This window comes from Neoarius graeffei, chromosome 8 (genome assembly GCF_027579695.1).
Source record: "Neoarius graeffei isolate fNeoGra1 chromosome 8, fNeoGra1.pri, whole genome shotgun sequence".
NCBI lineage: Eukaryota > Metazoa > Chordata > Actinopteri > Siluriformes > Ariidae > Neoarius > Neoarius graeffei.
In genome coordinates this window covers 10,005,821-10,025,317 of record NC_083576.1, presented here as the reverse complement: position 1 = coordinate 10,025,317, position 19,497 = coordinate 10,005,821, and the positions used below count along the sequence as shown (strand labels likewise).

Here is a 19,497-nt window from a genome sequence, read left to right as displayed (position 1 = left end):
CGTTTTGTTCGGCGAAGGAAGATCGACCCAAAACATCGATCAGAACTGGAATTGGATGAGAAATGAATAAGAGAGGAGACACAATTCTAGCGAGAGGCCTTGAAAATTCGTTAATTTGGCCTAAGTAGTAACTCGTTAGCAAAACATTTGACAAAACAAACCAAGTTTTGTACGGCGTGATGAGTTCTTTCAAACAAAACGATCGGAACGGAAATCCATGGAGAATCGACGGAGAAGGTACGATTTAACCAGAGGTGGACAGTAACGAAGTACATTTACGGGTACTTGAGTACCGTACTTAAGTACACTTTTTGATTATCTGTATTTTACTTGAATATTTTTTTTTGGGGGGGGAACTTATGACTTTAACTTCACTACATTTGAAAGGCAAATATCGTACTTTTCACTCCACTACGTTTCTATCAAGGTCCTCGTTATTCGTTACTATAAAGCAGCTTTGAAAGTGGATTTTTTTTTTTCTAAAACGTGATTAATTTTTCCGCAGGTGACACTGAGACAGCCGATCAGTAATCACTAGGGTCACGTCACGTCCATAGACTGGATAAAATCGAGTTCAGTGATTTCTCAGCAGCGTTATTTAACACGATCAGTTGATGGCAGAATGGAAGGAGGCGGTTCTTCTGGAGAATGCACGCACTCATGGCTATAGCTGGAACCCATGTTTCAGTTTTCTGAAAGGATTAAAGATTTGTTTCGTTTTAAATCTTTGCTTTGTTTGCCAAATACGAACCAAATCACGGCCTACAAAAACTCGCCGCCCAGCCTGCGGAAGCATATTGAGGGATATAAACGTTTTATTCCAAGAGAAAGCTTGCAACGAAGTTGTCTGGGCATTTAGAGCTAGCGATAACGTTGCAATAGCTATGCAGTCTGGTTAGTCAAATGACTTTCTATGGATTTGCCCACCAAGTTGCCGTCGCCTTGTCCACGGCTAACGTTAACACATAGCTAGTTAACTTGGACACTGTTAGTTAGCATGTAAAAAAAGAGTTATGCTAACATGAATAACGTTAACTTATCTGAAGTCCTTTCAGAAATATGTTTTAGCATAATCTTGCCAAATAAACAGAATGTAGAAATCTTTCTTTTCTAGTAGCATTAGCTACCCAATATGATTTCGAATTTGAAAAGAGTTTGCTAGCATGTCAGGTGGAGCTTCGCTGACTAGCTAGCTTAACGTTAAACCACTATGATGCACAACATGCATTAATTTTGTGAATTCACAAAATAATCCAGTCGGTTGCTTCAGAGGCGTTAGGTTTTGTAAGCGTTGTGGCAATAATACAACAATGCGTTGACAGAAAATGTACTTTTAATACTTAAGTATTTTTAAAAGCGAGCACTTCAGGACTTTAACTTAAGTAAAAATTTGACTGGACAACTTTCACTTGTATCGGAGTCACATTTGACCAGCGGGATCTGTACTTTGACTCAAGTAATGAAGTTGGGTACTTTGTCCACCTCTGGATTTAACTGAATGGTGGACGACAGACGGCGGACACCACGCCATGGCAACAGCTCACAGCCTTATGAACAGATGAGCTAATTACATACATGTCAACCTATACGGAATGTCCGTATTTTATACGGATTTGATTCAATAAACGCAGTATACGGGCGTATAAATAAAGTTATACGGATTCTTTTAAAAAAAACTTTAATATTTATTTAGAGCTATAATCAATTCCCACGATGATAAAAGCACGCATAACATTTACAAACGTACTGTACATCACAGACAGCCAGTAAAGAGTCTTATGAAATCGCGCGTTATCTTGTGGTAGCAAGACTTCATTCCATTTTTGATCATGCGCACACCGCACTGCGAGAATCCCGCCAGCTGTGAAGTCATAGACGCCGGCTTCTGCGTAGAATCATACGTCATCCTCGCCCGAGAATAAAGATGCCTCATTCATGTGCTGCGTTTAACTGTACCAACAGGTTTACCGTCCAAACGAGATCACATGGGATCACCTTTCACAGGTGAGACTGGAAAAATACTTTTCATTGTATTTGGTCATTATAACGTAATTTTACAAACAGATTTTCCTGACTTTGTGGCTAATATGAAGTCTCGCGCATAATAGCCGCTCGGTGAAACCTGTCTCCAAACAACGAAGTATTTCCTTCGTAACTACGCTGATAACACTTTGTGTTTTTGTCAAACATTGGAGCTTTGTATTCATTCTGAAGGTTTATTGTTATTAATATTGAATAAAAAGTAACTTGGATATATCATTGTTAATTATCATTCAAATTTTAGGTAAATTATTTTAATTTGCATCTTATACGGATTTTATAAGGGAAATACGGATTTTGGAGGTTGGTTATACAGGTTTGATTGACCAAAGGTTGACATGTATGTAATTAGCGTCAACCTGTTTCTGTGATCTGAGGACAAAATCGAAAGCAAAAGTTTGTTAAAGTTTTTCTAAATTATGTTTCGGAAGCTGAAAACAATGGAAAAGTGTCTCAGTGTTCTGGTTTAACATCACTACAGGAACGTTTTAAAGGTTTAATATGAGGATAATATTAATATTTTGGGGAAGCCATGGCCTAATGGTTAGAGAAACAGCTTTGGGACCAAAAGGTTGCTAGTTTGATTCCCTGGATCTTGTGTCTGATTAGCCAAAGAAAAACCGATGATGTGATTATCAGTTTGGGCATTGAAACTAACCAACTGAATATGAGGGTGAGTCAAATGAAAATATTACACGTGAAACAGCAAATTAAAATTTGTAGTTGTGAAAGTAGAAATGTGCTCCGGGTTCTCAGTTGCCCCTTTGACTGATACTGTGAATGAGTTATGATGTTTGCTTTGTATTTTTTCAAAATTCTAGCTAATAATAGTCAGCTATCTCTATGACTGAAATAACTCGACACTGGTAGTCATGAATTCGTCAAGCAGTTAAATACTGATAGAAGTAGTTTCTTGGAAATCTTTAAAAGAACAAGACGCTATTTAAAATATAGTTATGTTTAAAAAATCGTTCTTATTAAATGTTATAGCATTTCATATTACAATTTGTATGTTAAATATCTAATTGATAGAAGAAGAAAAAACTCCCCAAACTTGTATCACCTCGTGTGTGTATTATAGGTTTTTCTATATTAGCTATATCTAAACTATTATATTATACGGACACGAGTGTTTATGGAGAACCAAAATCACGACGCAAATCTCTACATGTCGCTCGTGAGGAAATCAATGATAAATTTGTTTTCATAAATTTGGGGACTTTTTATTTGTGAATGTCGATATAATGAAGAAAATCACACGTTGGCTTGAAGATATGAAGCTTATCTTCTCGTGTTGAAATACATCGCAGATCTGAGTGACATATTTAAATAATATCAGCTGGGTTTTTTCATGGTATATCAGATATATTCCATTCAGCTAGCATGATACTGAACGAATCGAGGATGAATATGGAATACTCATGGAATATATCTGATATACCATGAAAAAAAGCCAGCCAATATCATTATTATTATTATTATTATTATTATTATTAGAACAATTTGTAAAAAATGCTGTAATAATAATTCTTGAAATTTTTTTTTAACAAAGATACGTTCTTACCATCAAATATTTTTATTTCATATTTTGTGGGGTATATATATATATATATATATATATATATATATATATATATATATATTTGGGGGGTGTTTGAGTAGAGTTTTTATTTCGTCCTCGGTTGGTTCAGCAATACGCTCCGCCATTTTGTTTTTCTCTACTCATGGTATATGAGCTGATAGCCTAGTAGTAGAGTAGCCAATCAGAGCATGCGATTGCTCATATCCAGTGAATGTGGATAGAATAATTAAATAATATTGGCTGGCTTTGAGTGGTATATCAGATATATTCCATTCAGCTAGAATGATATTGAATGAGTTGAAGATGAGTAGCTGAATGGAATATATCTGCTAGACCATGAAAAAAAAGACATTATTATTAGACATACACATCCCTTTCAGGTGTTCAACGCGTCTTTCTCTTTCAAAATTCTCTCAAAATCTTCCGTATTTATTGAAGCAAACCTGGCGGCCATGCTTGTTTACAAATTCTCCCAGTCGCTCACTAGCGCGGAAGTTTTACGTCTCTGACGTGTGACGTCATGTTGTCTTGACAACCATGCAATATCGTAAACCATATTCAATGCTCGTTCTCCATTGAGTAGAGTGGCGTAATACACATAGGATAAGCGATATGCTAACAATATTGCATGCTCTCAAACCAAATGAACGAAACCTGCCAGAAGGGAATAGAACCCGTGTTTTTATTCCATCAAAAAAGTGTCCTGTATCGATAATAATCACCAATATTTCACTCCGATGACGTCACCCTCAGTGTTTTCCCACTGACTAGATGTGCATTGTCAAAATACCAGACTGGTTCAGAATTAAAATTCTTCTGATTAACTTGCACATTTTTTTTTTTTTTTTGTGGATGTGTCCATATAATATAAAGAACATTACACAGTGGTGCGAAGATATGAAGTTTATCTTCTCGTGTTGAAAATATTTTCACCACTTGAAGCTAAATTTCATATCTTCACACAGCCGTGTAATATCCTCTATGTATACAGTAATATATTTACAGCATCCTATAAATATAACCTTTATGCAAGAGGAAGTTGTAACGGTGTCATGTTGTCTGTTGGCACTGTGCAGAGAATGGTGAAATAAGCTCAAGAACCTGCCAGTGAAAGAAGAAGGTTGAAATTGGCTGGAAAAAAATCTTGAAGTAGGATTAATACTTTTATATTTATTTGGTTAATAGAGAAAAATAATACAGTAGTTGAACTTGGCTCGGGACTCGTGATATTTTACTTGCTGATATGATATTTTTTGCTGTGTATACCCATATGGTTCGCTGTTGGTGTGGATTGATGCATATTGTATAATTTAGTTGTTGTTTTTAATATGTAACAGAAAAATTCATTTTGTTGGATTTGTCTGTTGTGTTCCTTGAGCAGGGTGTATTAGCTGATTAGGTTGTTTCGATGAAACTGGTTGTTCACACAGTGAGGACAAGGCTTACTTGCGCCGAGGAGATATTTGCTTGGTGCAACTTTTTTAATAATCGGTCTTATCAGCGATCTTTATCAGCTAAGACCTGTTTGTGGAAACATTCAGAAACGTTATGAACGTGTCATTAGAGCAGACGCTTCACCACTGAGCCCTTCCTGTCACGTATGATATTTCATCCTGTTTACTGATCACCTGTTTCATGTCATTCTAATTTGTGTGTGTGTGTGTGTGTGTGTGTCTCTCCAGGTACCGCTTTAGAAGTGGAAATATCGAGGCGAATGGAGATAAGTTCTACAACACCACCGTACAGGTGCTGCCGAGTGATGTAGGTGGTATGCCTTTCACACACTCTGTCCACTATAGCACTGTTTAATCATGCACTGTGTGTGTGCATGCGTGTGTGCATGATTTGAGATCTAGATGGGAACCAAATAGCTCTCTGACTTTGTGAGGACACTGGTCCCTGTTAGGAAAACTGCTTTATTTATTTGTTTGTTTGTTCGTAATGTTACTTAGTTGTAGTTGTTGTTTCCAAAAACTGACCCTTTTATTTAAAAACTAACTTACATTGATTGGTGATGGTTAGATCTTAAGTGTAGCGTAGCGTTAATTAGCTGCATTAACCCTTGTAATGTGTTGGAAAGCTGTTCACATCTGTAGTGTTAGCGGGTCAAATTTGACCCGTGATTTAAATCAGCCTGAAAATGCTTAAAATCACTAGTTTTCTTCCAGTATTGTTTTTCACCTCATTGCTAACTTAAGGCCCTTTTCCACTACCCTTTTTCAGCTCACTTCAGCTCGCTTCAGCTCACTTCAGCCCGACACGGCTCGCGTTTCGACTACCAAAAACCAGCACGACTCGGCTCGCTTCAGCCCTGCTTAGCCCCTAAAACTCGCACCGTTTTGGAGTGGGGCTGAAGCGAGCCAAAGCGAGCCGAGTGAGGCTGGGGGCGTGAGCAGACACTCCCCTGTGCACTGATTGGTGAGGAGGAGTGTCCTCACATGCCCACACACGCCCCGCGAGCGCGCTGGGATCTGTAAACACCGCAAACCCGGAAGGAGAAGAATTACGAGAATTTCTGAAGCCTTATGCGTCTCGCCTCATCTATACGCTCTTGCCAGTATCTGTCCGCGTTGTCGGTGACAACAAGCCACAGCACCAAGACCAGCAACACTAACGACTCCATGTCCTCCATGTTTATTGTTTACTATTCGGGTTGTGAGACTACCGCTTAAAAGATCACTGATGTCACTGTTTGCGCTGCTTAACGACATCACGTGACGTCCACCCACTTTCGCTAACTCCACCCAATGTGTCCACCCACTTCCAGCCAGCACGGTTCAGTGCGGTTGTAGTCGAAATGCAACTCCAACAGCCCCGCTCAGACCGACTTGGCACGTTTGTAGTGGAAAAGCGGCAATAGTATGTATTCATATCCATGGAACCATTGTTGGAATTTTTTTTAGTTGGCTCCACAGACCTTGTATCTTAAAATATACCACTCGTTTTTTAATTACAAAAACTGTTTAAATTCCCTTATTATATTTCTTTTACTCATAGAATGAGTAATTATAAACTGTAAATGTCTTATAAACTGATATTAGGTGAAAGATACATCTTACTGATGCGCTGGGACACATCATCAGTGATGTAACCTGGGGTCACTGGGTGTTTCGGGTCTTTCAACATCAGACACCCTCGCCCAGGCGACCCGACCGGAGGTGATCAGACTCCGGCCTGTATCCCAGCAGCATTCGTCCACGGATCAGCCCTCTTGATCCAAAGCCATCTAGTGGCTCTTTCTGCGGCTTCAGTTGCAGACCTGATGGCCTTCCTCTTTGCCTCACCAGTGAGGCCCAGCATGGTGAGGACTTTGCAGAGGGACCGCCCTGCAAATCCTCGGCATCCAACCTCCAGGGGTTCGCAGTAGGTCTTCCAGCCTTGGCTCCTGCACTCCTCCACCAGCTCCTGGTACTTGGCACACTTCCTCTCATTTGCCTCCTCCATGCGTTCTTCCCAGGGAACTGTGAGTTCCAGAATGATCAATTGTTTGGTGGCATCTGAAACAATGATCATGTCTGGTCGGAGCCGTGTTGATGTTATTCTAGCTGGGATCTTCAGCTGTTTGCCCAGATCCACTTCCAGCTGCCAGTCTGCGGCAGTGGTAAGGAGACCTGAGTGGTAGACTACACATACCAAAAAAACCCTTTGTTTTATTTTTAAATTTAAAATGATTAACAGTGGTGACGTTTGTGGTGTTCCGGTATATATATTTGCATATTCCATGCATAGGCGGTTTTTGCATCACATGCTGCCCAGATTTTGAGGCCATATTTTCCAGGTTTGCTTGGCATATACTGCCTGAAGGGACAGCGGCCTCTGAAAGGGACTAGCTGTTCATCCACTGTCACCTCTGGCCCAGGATTGTACATAAGGGGTAAATTCTCCACCCATTTGTCCCAAACATCCCTGATGGGAGCAAGCTTGTCATTCACACGACGAGCAACTCTTGTCTCTCTGTTGTCAAAGCGGAGCACTCTTGATAATACATGAAAGGCTTGAAGCGACATTGTGGCACGAAAAATAGGGTGGCCTGACTCACTATCCCATAAGCTGGCAGTAGCTTCATTACAGGATCTGTACACCCCCGCAAGAAGCAACAGTCCCATGTAGGCATCTAGCTGTGTTTTGTCCAACTCCATCCAGCTATCACCAAACACTCTTCTCCCTTCCATGTTGGTCATCTCGAGTAGGATAATCTGAAGAGGTCGTGGAAAGAACAGTTCAAACGTTGACTTGATGTCTTGGGCGTGTGACACAGCGTATCTGGTAGGACCTGGAGTCATTCTGAGGATGTTCTCCCTTGGTGCCCTGCATTGGGTTTGATGACCATGAAATGTCACCTCTTCTTGACTTGAACACCTCTCTTTCAGCATCTGTGACATCTGGGTCCTCCTCCTCAGATGTTTGGTCTTGTTCAGGGTCAAGCTGAACCTCATCCTCAGACACATCCCCTTCAGCTTCACTTTCCCCTCTGTCTTCAGGATCGCTGTCATGACCAAAGATGTGATCCAGCGCCTCATGAACAGTATACCTCTTGCTCATGTTGACTGATGCTCCTACAGAATTCAACTGATAATATCCCATCCTACAGAGGGTATCAATATGCTGCGAGAAAGTTTGAGTTTACGTAGGGGGTGGTGATGTAGGGGGCCGGTGTGTGTGTGTGTGTGTGTGCGCCTGCATGCATGTGTGTTCCTGTGTCTCTCTGTCTGTGCATGTGTGTGTGAAGGGGGCCTGTGTGTGTGTGTGCCCGCGTGTGCGTGCGTACGTGCACACACCTGCATGCATGTGTGTGTGTTTGTGTGATGTGGGCCATAATTGATCCCCAGAGCAACCCATAGCTTTTAAGTGATGCATAGAACAGCCAGTCTTCTCTGCCGGGTCATTTTTGACCCGTAACACCACAAATGTAACTTTTTTATTTTGAAACCTTTAGAATTTACTAAAATGGTGAAAATCAATTTTGCTGCATTTAATCAGATGTGTCTGAGGATTAGATGAAGCCTCATTCCAGTACAAAAATCCAAATAGTACTTTTTACAAACTTGAACTTGAAAACGGGTCAATTTTGACCCGAACACAATATAAGGGTAATAATTATGTGAATAGAAGGTCCTCACAATGACAAGTTTGTGTGTGTGTGTGTGTTCTGACATTACACGAGAGTGCAATTTCCTCCTACACTGAGAGAGACACTAGCATATGGTAAGACATATGTGTGTCTGTGGTATCAGGACGCTTCCTGTTGTAGTTCTCGATTCAGTCGCTTTAATCAGAGCTTGTGGGTATGAGGGTGAGTGTGTGTGGGTACTTGTATTTTCTACATATTGAGGACCGGAATATGTCTTTTACCCAACAGAGATATTTTTGGGGAAGTGAGGACATTTTGGCCGGTCCTCACTTTTTCAAAGGGCTGTTTGAGGGTTAAGACTTCGTTTTAGTTTTAGGGTTCAGGTTAGAATTAGGTTAGGGTTAACATGCGAGTTAGGGTTAGGGAAACCATGGCGTAATGGTTAGAGAAGCAGCTTTGGGACCAAAAGGTTGCTGGTTTGATTCCCTAGACCACCAGGAATGGCTGAAGTGCCCTTGAACAAGGTATCTAACCCCAGGCTGTTCTGGGTGTGTTGTACATCACTCTGGATAAGAGCGTCTACTAAACACCTGTAATGTTAGTGATCTTTAAGGTGAGGCAATGTGTTATATCAATGAGTCCCCATAAAGACAGAAGTACAAGAATGTGTGTATGTGTGTTACAGGTTTCTGTAAGGGAGCGTGCAGACCAAGGATTGCTCCCATGCTGCAAACCTTCCTCTGACGGCTTCATCGTAATTGGTATCATCATTTGTTTTAAATTTGCTTCAAATCATAGTTGTTGTTCCTGTTTATTTCCAGACGGTATTTGGGATCTGAATGACTCCTTGGTCAAAAGGCATGACCAGAGATTGACCGTATTTCCTAGACTATAAACCCCACCTAGAAGAAATGACAAAGTCAGCGATCTTTTGGGTTTTTTGTTGTTGTCATTTTTTCCACCATATCCATGATGCGTGATGAATGTGACGAATAACCAAGTACACTATGACTAATAATCATGAATTTGTCATTACGGAAATGTGCATGACACAAAGGTAGGTGAAACAAAGAATAATTCGTTCAAAATAATACTAATTATTATTATTATGACTTTAATATTTTGTAAATATTTTTAAGCAGCTAATGAATACTTTTTTTTTAATAAACATGCAATAACTATACCGTATATAAAGAACAATAAACACAGTCTACACAACTATAGTGTATAATAATAATAACACAGCTTTGGCAACATTTAGCAGAATAACAGCTGTTTGTTTACAGGTGTGACAATTATTGAAGCATGGGATTTCAATTCATGCATCTGGTTTCACTTTGGATATACAAATAAGCAGATGATACAAAAACATTATGCAAACAAAAAAATTTTTTGTAGTCCAGGTTTCCAGTGAAGCATCAGCCGTGTAAGCCGAGTGCTTCTAAGGAAAAAACACGACATGTGGTTTCTTATGTACTGCAGTAATTTGTGCCGTAGTGACCACAAATAAAATGATTATCTTAACTAATTTTTTTTTTTAAATGAACGTACTGGGGAAAATAGTTATTGATCAAATTTTGATAATGAAGATTTGTTTGAGCGAGAGAGAGAATTTCTCCATTTTGTTTAGTGTTATTTTAATGTTTTCATCTCATCTCATTATCTGTAGCCGCTTTATCCTGTTCTACAGGGTCGCAGGCAAGCTGGAGCCTATCCCAGCTGACTACGGGCGAAAAGCGGGGTACACCCTGGACAAGTCACCAGGTCATCACAGGGCTGACACATAGACACAGACAACCATTCACACTCACATTCACACCTACGCTCAATTTAGAGTCACCAGTTAACCTAACCTGCATGTCTTTGGACTGTGGGGGAAACCGGAGCACCCGGAGGAAACCCACGCGGACACGGGGAGAACATGCAAACTCCACACAGAAAGGCCCTCGCCGGCCCCGGGGCTCGAACCCGGACCTTCTTGCTGTGAGGCGACAGCGCTAACCACTACACCACCGTGCCGCCTCTTGGTGTTTTCAGTCTTTAATTATTATTTAATTATATAATTTAATATAGAGGCAGGTCATTATTATTATTATTATTATTATTATTATTATCAGTTGTAGTAGTAGTAGTAATAGTAGTACAACCCCAATTCCAAAAAAGTTGGGACGCTGTGTAAGCTGTAAATAAAAACAGAATGTGATAATTTGCAAATCATGGAAACCTGATATTTCACTGAAAATAATATAAAGACAACATATCCAATGTTGAAACTCAGAACTTTTATTATTTTTTTGAAAAATATATATGGTTTATATATATATATATATATATATATATATATATATATATATATATATATACATGGTTGTAACCACTCAAAGACAAACTTCATATCTTTGCGCCACCGTGTCATGTTCTTTATATCATATGGACACATCCACATACATATACAAACAGGACACTTTTTCGATAGAATTAAAAACACGCGTTCTATTCGCTTTGAGCTGGTTTCATTCGTTTGGTTTGACAGCATGCAATATTGTTAGCATATCGCTTATCCTACGTGTATTACGTCACTCTACACAATGGAGGATGAGGGCTGAATACGGTTTACGATATTGTACGGTTGTCAAGACAACATGACATCGCACGTCGGAGACGTACCGTAAAACTCCCATGCTAGCGAGCAACTGGGAGAATCTGTAAATAAACATGGCCGCCAGGTTTGCTTTGTTAAATATGGAAGTCTTTGAAAGAGAAAGACGCGTTGAACACCCGAAAGGAATGTGTATGTATAATAAGAATAATAATCATCATCCTCATCATATTTCGTGGTATATCAGATATATTCCATTCAGCTACTCGTCTTCGACTTGTTCAATATCATGCTAGCTGAATGGAATATACTGTATCTGATATACCATGAAAAAAAGCCAGCCAATATTATTTAAATATGTGGTGATGGGGTGGGGCCAGAATCACTCCGTAATCAATACTTATGTTTAAATATTGTTTTAGGGATCAGTAAAGTACACCAATCGATCGATCGATCTATCTATCTAATAATAATTGTTATTATTAATTACAGAAACATATAGTTATTATTAACAACTATTCATAACAATTCAAGAAATATACTACTACTAAGACTGACTCAATAACAGCTGTGTTTACTGACATGCCTTGTACAAATAAGCACATGACAAGAACAGTGTTACGCAAATCTGTTTCGTGTGCATCAGGTTTCAGGTTTCCAGTGAAAAAGGGAGTTTTCACACAAGTTCAAAACGAAGTGCTTCTAAGGAAGAAAGTGTAACTAGGACTGGGTTTAGTTGTCTGTTTGCAGGTGAAGCAAATTGTGCTATTTAGCAAACCTGCTAATTATGCTAGCGATGCAGGAAGCGAGGGCGTATTTCAGCAACGGTACCAATGGTATTACTATCAAATTGATTGTACCTCTTTGCACACAAGCAGCAGCGGTGCTAATAGCTTGTGGTCTTGCTGTGTTGCTAAGAAGCTAGAAAATGCTTGGCCCCGTAATCACTGCTGGCAGCTATTTTTAATCAGTCTAATGTTAATTCTAGAAGAATAATGCTCTAGGAATAAAAAGAGTAGAAGAGTGTGTGTGTGTGTGTGTGTGTGTGTGTGTGAGAGAGTGATGGAACAGTCTCTGGCATATCTATGACTGCTGCACATTTCCGCTGCATCCTGCATCCTGTTTCCACTAAGTCAGAAAAAATATAATGAAAGTGTAAATCTAGAAACTAGAATTTTTGTCACCGTTTTGACTATACGCTTATTAGAAAACATTAGAAAACACCGCAAACAAAACAGGAAGCAGAAAACTTCACACCCTAAATTCTCAAGTAGGCCATGATCATCTGCATCAATAGACTCAACATGGACAAAACATGCAGTGCATACACAGACGCTGCTCGCAGCAAAGGTTTTATGATATCTTTTATTATTTTTGTTGTTGTTGTTGTTAAACTTTAACTAGTGCGTTCATTTTAACTTCTCTATGCAGGGTTTAGACTGTTTGCATCAAACCCTGGTGTGTTTGCAGTTTGTGCAGGTGAACACAGCAAACACGCTCGGGTGTGGATCAAAATATCGCGGTCACGGTAAACTTTAAAGCACTCTGATTGCGGTGAGAAAGCGAAGCGAAACAACTCGACTGCAGGAAGCGACTCGAACATGCCGTGTGTTTTGGAGAGAACCTGAACCAAAGGACAGAGCTGTAGCACTATGAACATGCCATGCGTTCTAGAAATGTGGACTAAAAAAAAAAAGACAGAAAATATTATATATTTATAAGTAGTTATTTATTTAATATTTAATTATCTAATTTATTTATTTGCAATTTTGTAATCTTTTTTTTCCTGTAGCATGATTCACAATTTAAACTAATAAAATAGATAAAACAAAGAATGATGTACAAAATAGTGTGTGTGTTAAAGGTCAAAAAATTTCGACCTAAGTGATTTTGAACCTAGTTCATAATTTCCATCCTCGGTAAAATTTTGGATAATCTAAGATTCTTAAAAGGGAAGATTCTTTTCATCATTTCTTTTGTCTCTTTCTTTTATCCATTTCCTCTCTGTCTATACCTACCGAGTATTTCCTCTTGTCTGTCTGTCTGTCTGTCTGTCCTCTCTACCTAATTACCTCACCCGGGACGGAGTCCACCAAGGGGCGACGTATTGTTTTCGGTGGGGTTTGTTTGTTTCTTTGTTAATGATGTTATGGAAGAACGGCTGGACCAATCTTCATGAAACTTTCAGGATAGATGGGCATTTGTCTCAAATAGAACCTCCAACATGTTGGGGATCATCCGGTCAAGGTCAAGGGTTTTGTAACGACTACTTCATATAGACGCGGTAGCCACTATCCCTGTATCCGAAATCGCTCCCTACTCACTATATAGGGCACTATATAGCGAGGACGCCATTTTGTAGTGCTGTCCGAAACCTTAGTGAGGATTATTTACACCCTATATAGTGCACTCAAAGTATCCCACAATGCATCACGAAAAGTAGTGTACAACGATGGTCACTAATCAAAGCAGTATATCCCATCATGCATTGCGGTCGCACTGAAAGAAATCAAATTAAAAGTCTTGAATTTGATTTAATAAAAGGCAGCGGCAAAGAAGAAAGTATTCAGCCTTGATTTAAAAGAAGTGAAAGATGCAGGGACTTTGTATTGATTAATGTGGGAAATACGCTCAGGATAATATGGATTTATCACAAAAATACATGCATATGTTTATTATTTTGAAAACCCGCCAGCCGACTGACCTGGCACGTTTTAATTGCGTGACAGTAACGACGTAAATACCAGCGCGACGGACTAGTGTCCGAAAGAGTTTTTTCATTTTACCAATGAGCTCACTGGATAGTCCTCTATACAGTAATTCCCTATGTAGGGAGTAGTGAACGAGTGAGCGATTTCGGACATAGGGTATGTCATCGTACTGTAAGAATGTAACAGTCGTGCAGTACGGTGTGTTCTGATTGGCTGAGAGCAGTAAGCAGTACAGTGTGTTCTGATTGGCTGAGAGCAGCAGAACCATGTTTATTGCCCAAGTATGTTCACACACAAGGTCAAAATCGTTTTTTCACGATATCTTCCATCATATTCATCATAAGTGCTACCAGGCGATGTTTGTTTGGCAACACTTGTTAGGTTAATTATTTTTTAAAGCACCTTTTTTCATACTTAACCATGATTCAAACTCAGAACCTTCTAAGTCATAACCTAACACCTTAACCACTAGACCAGCAACAATTACAATGGGATACATTTTGAATTATATATATTTTGAATTTATCAATGAGTCCAGTCTGCTTATGTCATCAAGTAGTTAAAAACACAAAGTCTTGCCAAATCCGAACCCTCGATATCGTAAGTCTCCCTAATACAAGTAGCAAATTATGAACTGGGTTAAAAATTCGAACCTAGGTTGAAAAGTTCCACCTGACCTGGAACATGTACGTGTGTACGGTAAATACTGTCTGTAAAAATGTCTGATGCAAATTTTGTGTCTAAATATCTTTCATCCTATGTTGAAAAATTATATGTTTAGCAAACAGATGCCCTCTTGGTGGTAAATAATGATTGTTAAATTCAATTCAAATCAACTCACTTCAATTCAACAACTGTAATTACGTCTATGAATTAAGGCTGGTGAGTATAAAATACGTCATTTGTGATCTGCTACTTTCAGCCTGTGTGTGTTTGCAGACTCTTTTGTAAACGGAATAGCAGAAGGACCAATCGACGAAGAGCTACACGACTTAGACGCCATGCGTCTTCTTGTTCACGCCACGTCAGATGTCTGGGTCGTCCTGAGTGAAGTGAGTGTCCTGTTCCCTACACACTGTCCCTGTCCTTATGCAGTAAATCCACCGTCGTGCAGAAAATATTCCTTCGAACAGAAACGCGAGCGCGGCCAATTTTCCAGTTTTCTTTCGGAAGAGTAAAAACTTACGGTGGCCGGGAAGTGCGAAATAAAATGACAAAATGTGAAACGCTTATAAAATGTAGGAGCAAAACACTTTTACCAAGGACAAAACAAATTTACAACTTCGAAAACAAATTGATAAGACGCGAAACACGTTTACGAGCGCTGAGACAAATTTACAAGTGGTGGAACACTTACCAGTCCTGAAACAAATTTACAAATGAAAATCTTCACGGAAGGGGAATGTACCAAATGCTGGAAGTATGGTGGCCGGGAAGTGATAGCATGAGCGGTTAATTTGTGTTCCCTGTGTCCGAAATCACACGACTCACTATATAGTCCTCTATATAGAATTCCCTATATAGTGAGTAGTGAATGAGTGAGTGATTTCGGACACAGCCAGCAGAACGCGCTTGGTTCTTCTGTCTGGTCCATGTCCTTTAAAAATTCTAGAGACCGTCCACACAAATGGCGTTAAGCAGTTCGTGCATTTTTGACAAAAGGGGCGAAACATCATTCGGTCACAGTCGACGTTCCATCACGATAAACTCTATAGAAGACAACACGAACTGACCGCTCGCTCTATCACTTCTGGGTCGCTTGCGGTATTTGGTACATTCCCCTTCCATGAAGATTTTCATTTGTAAATTTGTTTCAGGACTGGTAAAAGTGTTCCGCGTCTTGTCAACTTGTTTTCAAAGTCGTAAATTTGTTTTGTTCTTGGTAAAAGTGTTTTTCTAATACGTTTTATAAAACGTAAAAGTGTTTCACATTTTGTAATTTTGTTTTGCACTTCCCGGCCACGGCACGGTGGTGTAGTGGTTAGCGCTGTCGCCTCACAGCAAGAAGGTCCTGGGTTCGAGCCCCGGGGCCGGCGAGGGCCTTTCTGTGTGGAGTTTGCATGTTCTCCCCGTGTCCGCGTGGGTTTCCTCCGGGTGCTCCGGTTTCCCCCACAGTCCAAAGACATGCAGGTTAGGTTAACTGGTGACTCTAAATTGAGCGTAGGTGTGAATGTGAGTGTGAATGGTTGTCTGTGTCTATGTGTCAGCCCTGTGATGACCTGGCGACTTGTCCAGGGTGTACCCCGCCTTTCGCCCGTAGTCAGCTGGGATAGGCTCCAGCTTGCCTGCGACCCTGTAGAAGGATAAAGCGGCTAGAGATAATGAGATGAGATGAGACTTCCCGGCCACTGTAAAAACCTGAATCACAGGTCTGCATTAAATAACTCTGATCCTGTGGACGATTCTAAATTCGTATTATTCATCGGTGCTACGCGCTTCGTCAGCTATCAGCTCACGTACGACTCTATTTCGTGGAATAACTGTTCTATCTATATATGTAAGGACATTGAGAATTTTTTGAAATGCACGAGAAATATATTATTATTAATTATTATTACTTGTTTTTTGAGTCCATGAATCATTGAGTTTGAACTAAACCAACTAAATGTCATAATTGTACTAATGGTAGGGTATCATTTCCACGCGACTCAAACGCTATTTTGAAATGGCATATTTCTCTCTCTCTGACAGATTTTCATTCAAGTTTGATGAACTGCGCATTGAGGAAAAAGCCAACATTGCAGCAGCTCATCTCTCTCTGAGCAACAGCGCCCCCAATGGCCAAAAAAAGAACACAAGAAGAGTTCAGGAACAAGCACATCCTTCACGTTTCTGATTTGTGGATTGCTCATGTGGCTTTGTGTTTGTGTTCCAACCAACAAAACAGAGCAACAGCACCTGAGGAATGAGCCATCTCAACTTCTCAACTGACTTATAATTCGAGCAGGAACTTGATATCATGTGAACACTTGAACCTTTTCGATCGTTTTACACATTCGTTTGAGTCTCTGCTCACATCTGTGCTACATTTGCACAAGAAGAGACTAAATTTACATAGATATTGATAGATATAGATTTATATATATATATAATTCTATTTTTGGTACATGATAAGATTTTGTTCACTGTGGAGATGTTTTATATGGAGATATATATACCGTATATATAACAGAATCGTGCTCCAAGCCACTGAACACATTGACCGGAACATTCGACTTGAATCTTGAATCTTTTTTCTTTTTCTCGACTCTCATCGATGTTCAAAACAAATGAGTGTGAGTTTGAGTACACGGAAAGACACGTGTATGAACAAATCTGCACCTGATTCAAAAACAATCCCTTGTTTACATGTCATATGCATACAGCGCACGCCAGTTTAGCCTTATATACATGTTATTTCCATGAAACACACCCTAACTTATGAAAGTGTAGCGACAATCATGAGCCAATAAAAAGAAAGTATTCGGCAGGCTCCTCCATGATCCCAGGAAAGAAGTAAACAGGAAGGAGAAGAAGGAAAGAAGTCAATACATTTCAGTGAAACTGACTTCGAGGTACTTGATAAGAAATTATATTTATATGAATTTCATTCATTTTAATTGTATCACATTAAATATTTTGGGGGGGTTCTCTCTTTTTTTTCTTGTGTATTACATTCAGGTTTTTTAATTTTCTAGGAGTAAGATTTGTCGATATATATAATATTGTCAATTACAGGCTACATTTTTAAGAATTGCATGCCTAAATGCCAGATCCAGATTAGTCCAAACGCCAGGATTCCCAAGTAAAAGTCGACGCTTTTTTCTTTGGCCATCATAGAATGGCCAAAGAAATGAACAAGAAGGACACTCAGTAGAGTGCATACCTCTGCCAAGTCACATATTTGGAATTACATCAAAATCTAATCAATTGTTCCTAGACCAATGGCCCACTGTTCCTCCAAATTTCATCCAAATCTGTTCACTACTTTTTGAGTTACGTTGGGAAAAGACAAACAAACAAAACATAACCTCCTCCAAGAAAGTCGGTGGAGGTACAAACAGTTTTTGTGTTCTCTTCAAGTAGCTAGTTTTCTCCGGCAATGCATAACTGCGTAGCTAATAACACAAAGGTTATGCTAGCATTAGTGTGCTGGTAAGTGTTAGCAGCTAACGCTAAGGTCACACGTTGCCGGTTGATCTGTGAGAAGAGAACTGTGGCTGGAGGTCCCATGGCCATACTGGCAGATTTTGAAGGTGATCTGTTGCATAAATTTGCATGGAGTAAATATGCAAATGAAGTCACAGTAGCCATGATTGGAGACGCTGGTAAACCTAATGGTGGCAGCGGCGTATAGCGATGTATGGCCTTACGGTATTGACGGTAGTGTGTACGGTTTTCATGGCTGCAGTGTGGCATAGCCACGGCAAGACAAGCCACACCCCCGAGGCAAACTTTTCACTTTCTGCAGAATGTTGTTCCATGAACATTTTGAGCTCGATGGTTGTGACAGAATGCTACGGTAACCTCCAGTATCCCATGTAAGCCTCATGTATGCCTTCATGGTTGCAATGGATGAATTCATCCAACGTTTGACCCACGGCAATTTTCAACATGAGAAAACTTTCCAGAGATGAAAGCCACACCCTCTCGGTTGTCAAGGTAGCTCTCCGGTTCTCACATATTCCGACAGAAGGGTCTGGAACGCCCTTCCGGTATGGTTGACCCTCGGAAGGCTCAAAATCATCTACCATGAAGTGATTACAGATATGTGAGACCTTAGCTTTATAACCAAAGTTAGCAGTTTATCCTGAATGTCGCTAATTCAGCAGAACAAAATTTTAGACGTATTTACTGAACCTCTTCAGTTCATATCCTTTGTTCCGACTCCAGTTAACTTGACATGTCTCTTCACTTCACTTCAGGAAGATGTGAGCGAGACAGATTAGATCAATTCTACGTTCGACCACTCTGAAATTGTTTACTTTTCTCTGGGAAACTAAATTAGAATTTACGCTTTTGATTTTTTTTTTTCGTCTTCAGATCTCAACACCATAGCCATGCTTTCACATTACAGTATACATTTTTGAAGGCAACATCACAGAGAAGAAATATTTTTTTAATGTAATGTGTACAAAATTCAAATATCCGTAATCCAAAATCCAAGTTCCACATTTTTGTCCAAAATTTATGCAAATAGAAATGACACTTCCAGACGTTTGTGCACTATTTTTGTTGTTATTGTTGTTATTTAACATTATATACAGTGGTGCTTGAAAGTTTGTGAACCCTCTAGAATTTTCTATATTTCTGCATAAATATGACCTAAAACATCATCAGATTTTCACACAAGTCCTAAAAGTAGATAAAGAGAACCCAGTTAAACAAATGAGACAAAAATATCATACTTGGTCATTTATTTATTGAGGAAAATGATCCAATATTACATATCTGTGAGTGGCAAAAGTATGTAAACCTCTAGGATTAGCAGTTAATTTGAAGGTGAAATTAGAGT

At 39.6% G+C, this 19,497-nt stretch overlaps 1 protein-coding gene across 1 annotated transcript in view; it reads left to right on the top strand.

Moving 5' to 3' along the window:
- Nucleotides 1–19,203, top strand: part of zgc:154054 (Alpha-1,3-mannosyl-glycoprotein 4-beta-N-acetylglucosaminyltransferase B-like) — a 64,482-nt gene extending 45,279 nt beyond the window's left edge. Inside the window, exons 12-15 of the mRNA XM_060927277.1 lie at nucleotides 5,305–5,383; nucleotides 9,379–9,454; nucleotides 14,943–15,055; nucleotides 16,695–19,203. Coding sequence (XP_060783260.1) covers nucleotides 5,305–5,383; nucleotides 9,379–9,454; nucleotides 14,943–15,055; nucleotides 16,695–16,712 — 286 coding nt within the window. The 3' untranslated portion in view covers nucleotides 16,713–19,203. The remainder of the gene's footprint in view (nucleotides 1–5,304; nucleotides 5,384–9,378; nucleotides 9,455–14,942; nucleotides 15,056–16,694) is intronic.
- Nucleotides 19,204–19,497: the final 294 nt, after the last annotated feature.